Source organism: Lithobates pipiens, unplaced genomic scaffold, assembly GCF_037356315.1.
Source record: "Lithobates pipiens isolate NorthernLeopardFrog02 unplaced genomic scaffold, aLitPip1_a1.2 Scaffold_13, whole genome shotgun sequence".
Classification (NCBI taxonomy): domain Eukaryota; kingdom Metazoa; phylum Chordata; class Amphibia; order Anura; family Ranidae; genus Lithobates; species Lithobates pipiens.
This window is the reverse complement of record NW_027507718.1, coordinates 505765200-505780463: the sequence shown is the minus strand read 5'-3', so window position 1 is coordinate 505780463 and position 15264 is coordinate 505765200. Positions and strand designations below refer to the sequence as shown.

General features: G+C 47.3%; 1 protein-coding gene across 1 annotated transcript in view; it reads right to left on the bottom strand.

Annotated features, from left to right (window-relative positions):
• LOC143975571 (attractin-like) overlaps window positions 1–15264 on the bottom strand; it is a gene marked incomplete in the record, with an annotated part of 173878 nt that overhangs the window by 136482 nt on the left and 22132 nt on the right. The window contains 2 exon segments of the mRNA XM_077478034.1: window positions 955–1083; window positions 6586–6699. Of these exon segments, the coding sequence (XP_077334160.1) occupies window positions 955–1083; window positions 6586–6699 (243 nt within the window).

The following is a 15264-nucleotide window of genomic DNA, read 5'->3' as shown; positions in this document are numbered from 1 at the left end:
GATTTAGTTGACGAAATACGAATAAAACTAAAACAATTGCAGAAGACTAAAATGGGAATAAAACTTAATAGAAATTTGCTGCCAAAATGATCACTGCTGTCTGTCTCTGACATTCATGCAACACGTTTTGTAGATAGTACAAAAGATCTGGGGCTAGAGCCCATAGCAGCAAAGTAAAGAAAGTCATACACTTGGGCGGGCATATGTATATATATAAATATATAATATACATGTGTGTGTATGTATCTGTATATATATATATATATATATATATATATATATATATATATATATATTACATAAAATATTGTTACATATCTAAATGAGGATCCCCACTTATGTCAGAGCCTCCCTCATTACATCAGGGTCCCAAGAGAGCCCCCCCTTACATCAGGGGGGGGGGGGAGTGCGGTTCCCGACAATTATATTGCCCAGCAGATTGGTACAGAAGTGGATGTCGGGACAATTATTAAATTGTTGGAACTGCTGAATATAGATAAGAACTTGTGCCTGCTAACATTAACTAGTCATTTCCTCCCCCGGCCACCAGCTGAAGAGATGGAGCCTGGAGCCAATCCTAGGTAAGAGACTCGGGGCTATGGGCCCCAGTAGCCCCACCCTAGCGAGGCCACTGGTCTCCTGTATACTTTTATGCAATGCACATTACCACACATGTATGGTATGAACAAGGCACATAGAAAAATTTTAATAAAAAATGTTTTCTATGTGTCTTTGCATTGAGCCTGCATTGATGAATGCAGTTTAGTAGACATGGTGTGAATGAGTGAATATCAAAGTGCAAACTGCAGATCTGTCAGCAGGGCTTGATCTGTGGCATTCACTGCTCTTGAAATCGCCAAATCAGGCAACTGTCAGCTCATGTTTATAGTTGACTATGGCTGAAGGAGTGCCAGGATGCCATTTATTTTGCCAACTGGCACTGTGCTCTTTTACCTGTAGCTTATATTAAACCCGGACATTGCGTAAGCAGCATCGCTGTAGAAATGCAGAAAAGCATATCCAGAGGTAATGGCAACTTCTGGAACAACTTTGTTATTTTCCTTCTCCGGAACAATAAGGCCGCTGAAAAACAGATTAAAAAAAGAAAGGTTACTATATTTTCTTTTATTATTTATTACAGGTACTTATATAGCTCAATCAATCTACAAGCCCTCAAGGGGCTTCCAACCTAAGATCCCTAATTCATACATATACTAAGGCCAGGAGCCAGTTCACCTCCCATCATGCCTTCGGAGTGTGAGAGGAAACCCACACAAGCACAGGGAGAACATGCAAACTCTAGGTAGGTAGCACCATGGTTGGGATTTGAACTGACAACCCTGGTGCTGAGAGGGGGGGGGGGGGGGGGTTGTCGGTCTGTGCTGATGGGGTCTGTGCTGGGGGGGTGTCAGTCTGTACTGATAGGGTCTGTGCTGGGAGAGTTGGTCTTTGCTGGGGGCGGGGGGGGGGGTCGGTCTGTGCTGGGGGGGTGGGAGTGGATGTCAGTCTGTGCTGGGGGGTGTCAGTCTGTGCTGATGGGATCTGTGCTGGGAGAGTCGGTCTGTGCCGGGGGTGTCAGTCTGTGCTGATGGGGTCTGTGCTGGGAGAGTCAGTCTGTGCTGGGGGGGTGTCAGCCTGTGCTGGGGGGGGTATGTGCTGGGAGAGTCGGTCTGTGCTGGGGGGGTGTCAGTCTGTGCTGATGGGGTCTGTGCCGGTGTTCTGCCTAATAGAGTCCGCCTATCAAATGCTGTCCGCTCCGTACTGCGCATGCGCAGTACGGAGAAGACGAAGCTTCGGAAAAACTCCGAAGTTGAACGGCGCCTGCGCCGTGAGTGGAGGAGGTAGCCCCACTATCCAAGCGGACATAGGGTTAAGAATTTTAGAGGGCCCCTCGCGGGCGAGCTTCGCTCGCCACGCTTCGGGCTCGGCCTCGCTCCGCTCGGCTCTTTTTTATTCTAACTCTATGTCCACTTGGATAGTGGGGATAGAACCTGGACTGACGGCGCAGGCGCCGTTCATCCTCGGCAATTTTCGGAATCTGTGTTCCTGTGTACTGCGCATGCGCAGTACGCAGGGGACAGCATCTGATGGAGGACCCTATTTGACAAGACACCGGGAGAGTTGGTCTTTGCTGGGGGGGGGTGAGGAGTCGGTCTGTGCTGGGGGTGGTTGTGAGTCTGTGCTGGGAGAGTCAGTCTGTGCTGATGGGGTCTGTGCTGGGAGAGTTGGTCTTCGTAAGGGGGGGTGGGGGTGTCGGTCTGTGCTGGGGGGGGGGGGGGGAGTCTGTACTGAGACAGATATGGGCTGGGTGGGGAAGATGTTTGTACTTAGAAGAGGGAGTAATTTTGCTTATAATCTGTAAAGTGGATGTGCATTCATTCAGCACTCCTGACCCCTGCACTATAGGTACTGAGGGAAATCTATCAAAACTGGAGCAGACAGAATCGGAAGGAGTTCTGCATGGCAACCAATCAGCTTCTATATTTCATTTTCAAAGCCTAATTGAACAAGATATAACAAGATAGTTGATTTGTTGCCATGCACAGCTGCTTTACTTTTTGTAAGTTCTTCTCATTGGGGGTTATTTACGAAAGGCAAATCCACTTTGCACTTGTACAAACTACAAGTGCAAAGTGCACATGAAATTGCACTGAAAGTGCACTTGGAAGTGCAGTCACTGTAAATCTGAGGGTGAGATCTGAAATGAGGGGAAGCCCTGCTGATTTTATTATCCAATCACGTGCAAGCTAAAATGCATGTCCTTCTCGGATCTACAGCGACTGCACTTCCAAGTGCACTTTCAGTGCAATTTTGAGTGCACTTTGCCTTTAGTAAATAACCCCCATTGTGTTGTATATTTCATGCTCCTGATCACTGTACTAAGACAGTTCTAATGTAACCCCGACAAAGGGGGGAGTGGTGTTGCCTCCAAAACGCACAGGATGCCTATTTTATTTTTTTAACAATATTTACAATGATCTTGGGCTCTTTCAATCTGGTTTTATTCTAGAACTGTATTTGTAATAAAAAAAAAAAAACTAACAATCGTTCTATCCATTCTCATTCTGTCGATAAACAAATGACACTTTTTTTTCTTTTTTTGCTGACTGTTGGATCAGTAGACAGATTTTACTTTAACGCTTTTTTTATTTTTTTGTGCAGAGATTGTTTTTGTGCAGATATAGAGGAACAAGAGAGGAAATCCTCTCTTAGCTGATACCAGCCCCCCTTGAACAGTTTCTCCTCTTTTGTTGTTATTAGAACAAAGCAATTTTTTATTTATTTCCCTTTTATTCTCAGTAACATTTCCCATCAGGACAAATAACGAGAGTAAATTGCCCTAGTGGACACACAATAAACACATGATAGGAGCTCTAACCATTCCCTACTTTAGCCATAACAACTGTGCTTTAAATGAGTTCTGTGGTCACTGCATACACTTTAATTTCAGAACATCAGCATTGTAATAACAATGCAAACAATAGTTATTATTGGCCATTAAATATAAGCTTATGTGAAAAATGTCATTTTATTTTGTCAGGTCTTTCTGCATGATGGCCATCTCTTTCTGCAACTTCCTGGATGTTCACACTGTACCTTTGGTTTAGCTTTGATTATTACAGACTACATATCCCATGGTACCTTGCTGCCTGCAAGCAGCGATCCCTGTACTGACCCCTCCTCCTGAAGCTCCTCCTCTCAGCACCTCTGTAGATCAGAAGGCGGGCTCTGTGAATTGTGTAACACAGCAGTGCCTACTCACAGGAATTCAAAGAAAGAAATGTGTGGGGGATCTTCACAAACTTTGAGATCATTCAGATTAATAGGGATAGGGTACAAATAATTGACATCATGGCCTATAATGGATATGTGGCGTGTGATATTATTGATCTAATATGGATATGTGGCTTGTGACATCATTGACATGTGGCCATATTAGTTCAAAGCTATCATCAATTATATTTGTAGTGCCCTGCTCCTGATGGGCAGAAGCTATTAATTTTTAAATTTAGATGTCTGAAGCTGCAGTTGGGCTCAGGCTAATGTTTCCAAAAAGTTCTGGTTTCTGTGCCAGTCCAGCTGGGTTGCACTGGTTCCCACTTGACCGTAGGTGTCGCTGTCACCGCCGGTAAGTGTGGAAATGCAGCAGGCTGGATGTATTGAATACTACCTCTTGCTCGGAAATTGCTTAGTGGGAGGGGTTTCCCTGCTGTGCATTCTGGGAAAGGGTAGTTAAGGTACCCAAAGCTATTTTTGGTGGTCTATTTTGCAGGGTCCGCTATCCCGACCTCATGGCCCTCCTGGCCTGGGGTCTGTGTCGCATGGTCCTGCGCCTCTGGGCCGGCTGGCCCGAGGCTCTGCATCTGACAGGGTAGGCCCAGAAAAGTCTTGGGGCCTACTGATCCAGGGGTGGTCCTGTGCTGTCTCGCCTGCGGGGAGAGGCCAAGAAAACTGGAGGATCCAGGGGAGGACTTTTTTAATAGAGGACTGAACACAAGGCTGGTATCTCTGGAGGAGCCTGGAAACTCAGAGGAAGCAACACCCATACAGTATCTCCGAGTCTGGTGAAAGAAACTGGTATTGTATGGTAGTTCTTTAAAACTCTCAAAATATCTTAGTTTAATTGACAAGTCTGTGGCAGAGACTTTGTTGAGCATGTCATCGGCTGCTAGGTCAAGTGAGAGGGGCCTATCCGGTGACTGCTGGATCCAGTCTGTGGAGCTGTTTGTCCTCTGGATCTGACCAATACCTCTAACCCGCAATTATTACTAGGTGCCTGAACTCCCTCTTTATCCTTTGACCGTCTATTGAAGGACTTTGTGCTTATTCTGAATAAATGTTAAAAAATTGACTAAGTGTTGGATTTAACATAATTTGGGCTACTTTCCAACGGGACCCTTGTGATGGAGAGGCGAGCAGATGAGGTAACGGTAAGCCCAAATAAAACCAGCAGCTCCTTCGGGGGTCAGTGGTACATATTATTCTCATTAACCTAATATGGACATGTGGCTTCTGACATCATTGACCTAATATGGACATGTGGCTCCTGACATCATTGACCTAATATGGACATGTGGCTCCTGACATCATTGACCTAATATGGACATGTGGCTCCTGACATCATTGACCTAATATGGACATGTGGCTCCTGACATCATTGACCTAATATGGACATGTGGCTCCTGACATCATTGACCCTATATGGACACATAGCTCATGACATGGTTGACCTTATATTATGGACAGGTGTCTTGTGACTATATTGACCTAAAATAGACATGTGACATCATTTAACTATAATGGATACATTATATTACCAAAAGTATAGGGACACCTGCCTTTACACGCACATGAACTTTAATGGCATCCCAGTCTTAGTCCATAGGGTTCAATAATGAGTTGGCCCACCCTTTGCAGCTATAACATCTTCAACTCTTCTAGGAAGGCTGTCCACAAAGTTTAGGAGGGTGTCTATGGGGATGTTCAACCATTCTTCCAGAAGCGCATTTGTGAGGTCAGGCATTGATGTTGGACGAGAAGGCATGGCTCACAGTCTCCACTTTAATTCATCCCAAAGGTGTTCTGACCTCACAAACGCACTTCTGGAAGAATGGTCGAACATCCCCATAGACACACTCCTAAACCTTGTGGACAACCGTCCCAGAAGAGTTGACGCTGTTATAGCTGCAAAGGGTGGGCCAACTCAATATTCAACCCTATGGACTAATGCTGGCCATACACTATAGGAAAAATCGTCCGAAATTCGGTCATTTAGACAGTTCGTTCGTTTTTCGGTCAGTTAATGGGCACAAAATCGATAATCGTTGGGACGTTTTTGAGCCGAAAATGAAGTTTGGAAATTTTCTGCCGAATGAACGATAAATTGAAAGGTTAATGTGTTTCCCATCTGAACTGTCTGCACTAGGTATATGTAAAAAAACAAACAAAAAAATACATTCATTTATGCCCACTGAACAATTTATTGGTCATTACATGATGGCACTATCATTTGCGTTCACGGCCGAATTTTTTTTTTTCGAAAATGGGTTTGGCTGATTTTTCGTATAGTGTATGGCCTGCATAAGACTGGGATGCCATTAAGGTTCATGTGTGTGTAAAGGTAGGCGTCCCAATACTTTTGGTAATATAGTGTATGGGGCTTGTGACATTATTGACCTAATATGAACATGTGACTTTGGACATCATTGAAGTAATATTGACATGTGACATCATTGACATAATAGTTCAATGATGTCACAAGCAGTCTCATTCTTTTATGTATGTGTAGCTGTGGGGCTTACGTCCAGGCTCGGCCCAACACAGATTCAGTCTGAACCTAATCATGAACCTACGCTCATCCCTACTCTGCAGTAAAACAATATTGGAATCTGCATCAGATATTTATGACCCCCTTAGGTCTTGCAGGCTTGGTCTCCACCATGAATCCCAATAACCTTATTAATTATTGCAGGGCATATATCATTTACTCTATACAGGGTTGTCTAATAATAGAAAGCCTGTTTTTTCACACCTGTAACTAACCTGGCAGTACCACCGCACAACCAGAGAAGAGTAAATGATTACCTGAAAGCAGCGACCAGAGGAGCGTAGATGGAGTCGCCATCGTACACGAAGAGTTGATCCCAGTTACACTCCGTAGCAAAGTGATGGAAACGGAGACGGAGCACTGTGTTGGGTCTGGAGACAGAACAAAAAACCCATCACTTTTTATCCTTATTCTGTGGCTGCACCATTAATCGTTAAAGTGGTTGTATAGTCTTTTTTTTTTTACTTTTACCTAAACCTGTACGGTTTTGGAGATATTTACTTTTCATGCAGCCGCTGACGTCATGTGACGCATGCGCTGTTAAGACCCGGCTTATGGTCCGGCAGAACTGCCAGACCTTGCCGGGAAAAGGACTCCCACGCGCAGGCCTGGAGCCGCGATACCCGGAAGACACGCCGAGGCAACACTTCAGCTCCCTCTGCGTGGATCGGGTGAGATGCCGGCACCTCGTTCTAAGGTGAGTATTTCATAATGAGCTAGTATGCGCTGCATTCTAGCTCATTATGCCTTTGCCTTGCAGGTTTTTTTGTTTTTAAAAAAAAAGTGCGGGTTTACTACCGCTTTAAAAGATTGTGATCTCGATTAAACCCCCCACGATCTTAAGATCTTAATCCAGTATTTCCAGGATTCATGTTATAAGTGCAGAGCAGCTCCCTGCTCACAGCTGTCACAAAAAAAGTAGCCGACAACAGCGGCGGCTGGTGCTCCAAATTTTTTGGGGGGAGCAAACTGGTAAATTATGAAAAAAAAAAACATCAATTGCAGCCTCACTGTACCCATCAAAAGCAGCCACTGTGCCAATCAAACGCTCCCACGGTGCCCATCAATTGCAAGCACTGTGCCTATCAAACGCAGCCACTGTGCCCATCAAATGCAGCAAGTGTGCCCATAAATGCAGCCACTGTTCCTATCAAACGCAGCCACTGTGCCCATCAAATGCAGCAAGTGTGCCCATAAATGCAGCCACTGTGCCTATCAAACGCAGCCACTGTGCCCATCAAAAGCAGCCACTGTGCTCATCAAATGTTCCCACTGTGTCCATCAAATGCTCCCACTGTGCCCATCAAATGTTGCCACTGTGCCCATCAAATGTTGCCACTGTGCAATCGAATGCCGACACTGTGACCCCCCCACTGCGAGCGGTGTCCTCCATCCGCTGCTTCCCGTCCTCTCCTCCCAATAGGCATCCGATCACAGCGCCTGTCATTTCAGCCAATCAGGTAACAGACCCAAGCACCTGATTGGTGGAGAGGCGGTTCATATATTTATTCGCTGTTCTAGCACACCTGGGTGAACTGCGAGCACCAAGCATGTTTCGCTTTAAAACAACCCTTCACTGACCTCTGTAGCTACAGGCACGTTGAAGCAATTCATCCTCAAAGTTGTTAAGGTCATTCAACCAACCACAAATGAGTGTTTATGAAATTTAAAGATTATAGTTAAAATATTGATGGGAGGGAAGGGTAGTCAGTGCTGGGAGGGGGGAACTGAGCTGCTACAAGAACAGCTTGAATATTTCGACTGTGATCTTTAACTGCCTCAATACCGGGCATTTTTAACCTCTTCCTGCCCCAACCATTTTTCAACTTTTAGCGCTGTTGCACTTTTATAATTTTATCATTTTTGTAACACAAATAGAGCTTTCTTTTGGTGATATTTAATTACTAGTAGGTTTTTTACTTTTTACAAAAAAAAATGAAAAAATGCAGAAAATCCTGAAAATACGTCATTTTTCTCCTTCATTGATGTGCACTGATGAGGCGGCACGGATAGGCGGCACTAATGAGCACTGATTGGCAGCACTGATAAGTGGCACTGATGGGCATGGTTAGGTGGCATTGATAGGCAGCACTGATAGGCGGCACTGATGGGCATTGGTGGGTGGCACTGACTAGCAGGCACTGAAAGGCCACAAATTGGCATCACTGCTAGGCACAGACTGGCATCACTGCTGGGCACTCTTGGGGTTGCACTGATGATCAGTTCCCTGATTATCTGTACAGGTCTCCCCTGTGGGGAGATGACGTTGATCAGCTCTCCTCTACTCACACTCTGTCAGTGTGAGGCGAGGAGAGACAATTACCGGCACTTCCTTGTTTACATGTGATCAGCTGTGATTGGACACAGCTGATCACATGGGTAAAAGGCCACGTCATCTGCTCTTTACCAAGATCATGGTTGCACTGTGTCCCAGGGACGCAATCGCGTAACTGCAGTGAGACTGGGGTGACTTCATATCACGTTGCCCCATAACGAGAGAGAATCCCGCCTGCCGTCATTTATCTATACGGCCGACGGCAGGTAGTTATGGAGAAGTATGGACTTTTAAAATAAAAACAAACATCCATACTCACCTCCATGATGCAGCATCTGTGTGATGCTGCAGCTCTCCCATGCTGACTCTAACGCTAACACTAAGAATGTAGCAATCACATGATCGCTGATTGCTCAGTTCTCGGTCTGCTCCAAGTGGAGAGTGGTGACTGTTAGTCACGGCTCTCCGCTAGCCTCTACCATCTCTCACTTTAGCTCCAGGCTGAGGAGGAGGCAGGCACGGCTGGCTCAGACTCTTATCACTGAAAAACAAAGTCAGCTGTCAACTAGGCGGCAATATTGTCTGGATCTTCACTGAGCCTGGCGAGGCTCTGCCGGTGTCTTGTCTAATAACGTCCTCCATCGGATAGTGTCCGCTGTGTACTGCGCATGCGCAGTACACAGCCAGGGCCGGTGCTACCACTAGGCGGACTAGGCAGCCGCCTAGGGCGCACTTCCGCCTAGGGCGCCCCGCCACTGGTGACCCTTTTCCCTCTGTCTGCAGCCAGCAACTATGTCCAGCTCAACACAGCAGGTAGCCGCTCCCGAGGCCCTCCGTACAGTCTCAGAGGCGCAGTGGCTGCGGGTGGAGAACTCTGGTGCTGCCTGTGACCATCTAAAGGGATGCCAGAGATGCTCTTTGCTGGTGTTCTCACTTCATCCACAGTAAATCAGAGCGGAGAACAGATATCCCACTAACACTGATCACTGTAGGAGGAGGGGGAGGGCGGGGGACTGCGGGGGACTGAGCACACTTCACCTCTCCTTCCCGGGATCCTATTCAGTCTGGTGCCGGTGTTCTGCCTAATAGAGTCCGCCTATCAAATGCTGTCCGCTCCGTACTGCGCATGCGCAGTACGGAGCAGAGGAAGCTTCGGAAAAACTCCGAAGCTGAACGGCGCCTGCGCCGTGAGTGGAGGAGGTAGCCCCACTATCCAAGCGGACATAGGGTTGAGAATTTTAGAGGGCCCCTCGCGGGCGAGCTTCGCTCGCCACGCTTCGGGCTCGGCCTCGCTCCGCTCGGCTCTTTTTTATTCTAACTCTATGTCCACTTGGATAGTGGGGATAGAACCTGGACTCACGGCGCCTGCGCCGTGAGTCCTCGGCAATTTTCGGAATCTGTGTTCCTGTGTACTGCGCATGCGCAGTACGCAGGGGACACCATCTGATGGAGGACACTATTTTACAAGACACCAGCTGGAGCTCTGTGGGAATCCACTGATAAGAGCCGCATGTGTGATCTCCTGAGAGCCAGAGAGACACAGAGTCCTCTCGCTGGTTGTCATCTGCAGCTGACTGACTAACCATCACCATGGGGTAAGTGTGTGCCAGGACACCCCCCCCCCCCCACCTGTATATGGTTCAGTCCTCCCACTATCACTTCTATGCAACTTTCTCTACTTTTGGTCACTGATGTGTAATAATGGGGTTCCTCCTGTGTAGTGATGGAGTATTACTACCCTGTGTATTAATGTGGGGTTATCTGTAATAATGGGGGCAACTCTGTGCAGTAATTAAGGGGTCACCCCCGTGTAATAATGTGGGGTCACCCATGTGTAATAATGGGGGTCAACTATTGTGTAGTGACGAGGGTTACCCCTGTATATTAATGTGGGGGTCACCGCTATGTATAAATGTAGGGTCACTCCATGTGTACTGATATGTAATAATGGGGTCACCCCATGTGTAGTGATGGGGGTCACATTCCCTTTTCACTTTATTGAGGACTTGCTCCCCCCGAGGTGTTTTAGAGTGTGTGTGTTCCCGCGTATCGTGTTTTAGTGCCAGTTCACACTTGTGCGATGCCAGACATCACATGTAATTTGCAGCGCACTGCTGTTCATATTACATGCGATGTCTATGTGGGTGCGATGTCAGCCATACAGATAGAATGGCTGATATCGCACCGCATTCGGTCCAAACACGCACAGGACCCTTTTTTCTGTTCGGGCCAGAATCGGATCGCATGTGTGTTCACACATATGCGATCCGATTCATGTCCGAACTGTCAGTTCGCAGTGCGATATGCAAGCTGAAATGGGGGTGTCGTTAACATATAATGACACTCCCCAGCAGTTGGCATATGGCAGTGTGAACTGCCGTGCGTGTCGAGTGCGATGCGGGAACCCGCAGTTGATTCGCAGGGTTCTCGCATCGCACTAGTGTGAACCGGCACTTAAGGAAGCCTATTAATATCAATGGGCAGCCGTGTTTGCGTGAAACGTGCAATAAAGGTGCAAATGTGATTTTTGAAATCGCTTCACACCAATCTGCATTATATTGCAGTGCGGTCTGTTTTGGTGGGTGTGTTTGCTGCATGTGTGGGGATGCCATTAAAAAAAAAAAAAAAAATCAATAGATCCCATAAATTTCTGTATTTTCATGTGGTGTGGGAAAAGTGCAGAAATCATACAATCTGGTATCGTACGAAGAAATTTTTCAAGCATGTCCGATCGTATATATCAGATGAACTATCATGATTGGCTCTGGAACGCTGTGTACAATCAGATTATCATACGATCGATTCAAAGCGATATTTTTTGCTCTGATCATGTGTATGGGGGCTTAAATAAACAAAATATTGACTACCGGCTGCTGCCTCTGCAGCTGAAGAGGGTAGCAGTTGAGTGCTCAACCATGGAGATTTATAGTTATGTAGCGGGAACAGGGCCGGTGCTACCACTAGGCAAACTAAACAGCCCCCTAGGGCGCACTGTTGCCTAGGGGCACCTGGTCACTGGTGTTCTACTCTTTTCCCTTTGCAGCAAGCAACTTAGCCTCAGCATCACCAGGCCGCCACTGCTCCGTTTGCACAAAGTGTCAGAGGCGCAGCGTTGGCAGAGGACTGTGTCTGTGTCCCAACTCCTGAATGAATGCAAGCAAACATTCATTGGTAGGCTGCATTGATGGGCGCTTTATTAAAAAGGTGGGGTATACATGGGCAGGTCAAAGGGGGTGGGGTCAGGGGTGGAGCCAAGGGGGCGGCAAAATGAGGTTTCGTCTAGGGTGTCAAAAATCCTTGCACCAGCCCTGTACACAGCAACACAGATTCCGAAAATTGCCGAGGATGAACGGCGCCTGCGCCGTGAGTCCAGGTTCTATCCCCACTATCCAAGTGGACATAGAGTAGGAATAAAAAAGAGCCGAGCGCAGCGAGGCCGAGCCCGAAGCATGGCGAGCTAAGTTCGCCCGCGAGGGTCCCTTTAATACTTACAACCCTATGTCCGCTTGGATGGTGGGGCTACCACCTCCACTCACGGCGCAGGCGCCGTTCAGCTTCGGAAATTTTCCGAAGCTTCGTCTGCTCCGTACTGCGCATGCGCAGTACGGGGCAGACGCTATATGATGGCCGGACACTATACGGCAGAACACCGGCTGCTTTCACAATGATGCGCTGCGGGTTAGCTGCACTGAAGCATAGACTTCTATTGCATCTTGCAGGTTTCATGCACCTTCTAAAAGCGCACCAAGCCCACAGGATATAATAAAAGTCTATGGCTCAGTACAGCCAAACCACAGGTGCACTATGCTGCACCCGCAGATCAGTGTGAAAGCAGCATAATAACCCTTTATTATAAATGCTAATATTCCCATTGCAAAAGTGCAGTGAATGTGTTGTTTAATACACTGACCTTTTCCTCTTCCAGCTAGTGCTGGCATCGCTCTTGCTCTTCAGAATGCTAGAAAGGTCCCGGGTGAAGTACACTTGATATAACTCCACATGGGACAGGAGTCAGCGCGACAGAGGAAGCATTGGCTTTTGTGGCTCCTGCTCCCTCCATGGCCGCTTGTTTATGCCGCTGGCTCCATGCATTCTGGTGCTCCGGGATAGCAGGTCAGCAACCTGTTCATGGTGATCTGGGCTTGCCGACACGCCATCCCAAAAGCACCGGGCATGCACTTGATAGTTTGGGCGGCACAGTGGTGTAGTGGTTAGCACTCTCACCTAGCAGTAAGAAGAGGTTGCTGGTTCAAATCCCAACCACGACACTACCTGCCTGGAGTTTGCATGTTCTCCCTGTGCCTACGTGGGTTTCCTCCGGGTACTCCGGTTTCCTCCCACAATCCAAAAACATGCAGGTTGGTTAATTGGCTTCTGTCCAAAATTGGCCCTAGTATAAGAATGGTGACCTTGGATTGTGGGCTCCTTGAGGGTAGGGACTGATGTGAGTGTGCAATGTACAGGGATAGGGACAATTGTAGACACTCACTCAGGTTGAACTAGATGGACTGGTGTCTTTATTCAACCTTACTAACTATGAAACTATGAGGTCACGGGCCACATCATAGTGCTCATGGTTGAGCACCCCCTGGGCTTCCCGGCCATCTAGGGGGCATGCGCGCCGCCACATCACTCGGGACCCGGTGCACCAGCCCGGCGTCTACGATGTCCGCCGGGCACCAGCGATTGCCGGTAACAGAGCCCTGTCTGGGGAGAGGAGTCCCATTGTGTGTTCCTAGTACAGAGGAACACTGATCAGTCTTCGCCCTTGAATGAATGAATGAAATACTTATATAGCGCACAATGCAAACTGAATCGCCTCTAGGCGCTGTGGCGAGCTTTGATAAATCTGCTAAAAGAGGAAGGTCTTGAGTTTTTTCCTAAAAGCCAGGTGATTTTCTTCCAGGCGGATGTTGATTGGTAGAGCATTCCATAGCCGAGGCCCTTGGACAGCGAATCTCCGATCCCCCTTGGATTTATACCGGGCTTTGGGCACGAGGAGGAGGTTTTTGTTGGCTGATCGAAGACTGCGGTTTGGTGTGTAATGATTTATTTTCTCCATTAGGTATTGCGGAGCTTCTCTATGCACGCATTTGTGGGTGAGGCAAAGGGTCTTGAACGTGATCCGATTTTTTACGGTTAGCCAATGTAAGCTCCTCAGTTAAGGAGAAATGGATTCCCAGGGTTTTTTTCCTGTTATCAGCCTTGCCGCCGTGTTTTGGATCAGTTGTAATCGCACAAGTTGATATTGTGGTAATCCTATGTAAAGCGAGTTTACGTAGTCCAGTCGTGAATTAATGATTGTTCCAACTACCACTGCTTTGTCATTCTTTGGGATAAAAGGGATGAGTCTGCGAAGCATGCGTAGCAGATGGTGAGATCGACTGACTACAGATCCTATTTGCGCATCCATTGACATTTGTGCGTCTAAAATAACCCCGAGACTCTTCGCTTTGGTCTTTGGGGAGATAGTCTTCCCAAAGACAGTTGGTGGAGACCAGGAGGTTTTGGTTGCGGGATTATGATTTGGGTGTAAGATAAGAAGCTCTGTCTTTGATTGGTTCAGCTGGAGGGAGTTGGTGGTCATCCAGTCCTCTATTGATTTGAGGCAGTTTTCAAGTTGTTGTTGGTGATCTTTTTTTCCATTGATCCGGAAATAAAGTTGCGTGTCGTCAGCGTAAGAGTGGAAGCAGAGATCTGAGCATCTGATGATTTGAAGGAGTGGGCGAATGTAAATGTTGAAGAGAACGGGTGACAACGGAGAGCCTTGAGGGACTCCGCAGGTGACTGCCCGAGTTTCGGAGAGGAATTTTCCTAGTTTCACTGTCTGTGACCGATTTCCTAGGAAGGACGCGAACCATTGGAGATCTATGTCTTGGACTCCGGCTACTTCTGTGAGGCGGACGAGTAGAGTATTGTGATCTACTGTATCAAACGCTGCACTTAGGTCTAGCAGTACGAGGAGACACGGCTCTCCGTCATCTGCTGCTTCGAGGGTGTCATCCCAAATCTTGAGGAGAGCTGTTTCTGTTCCATGACCCGGGCGGAAGCCTGATTGCAGCGGGTCCAGGAGTTTGTGAGTATCCAGGTGAAGTTGTAGCTGATGTACTACAGCTTTCTCCATGATCTTAGAAATGGTGTTGAGGCTTGTAATCGGCCTACGGTTGTTTGGATCCTGAGGGTCCAGGTTTGGTTTCTTGAGTAGAGGTTTGACGATGCCTTGTTTGAGGATGCTGGGAACAATCCCTTCGTGGAATGATCGGTTTATGAGGTGGGTTATGGTTGGAGCCACGATGTCGGAGCATTCTTTCAGTAGTTTTGTGGGGATGATGTCAATAGGTGAGGTACTGTCACGCAGTTTATTAATGATGTTTTTTGCGGTGTCTACGGTAATTGGGGATAGTGAAAATTTTGGTGGTTGCGGTATGTTGGTGCGGACATCCTCTTTATGTATTTGCTGGCTGAGGTTGGATGTTTTCTTCTGACAAATTGTTTCCCTGATGGTTTTGACTTTATCGATGAAAAACTCTGACAGTTTGTCACAGTAATCCTGGGATTCGCTTTCTGGGGGTTCTAGGCACACCGGATTCATTGATTGATTAACCAGTTTAAACAGTTCCCGTGGTTGGTTTGCGGCCGTTGAGATTGTATATGAGAAGTG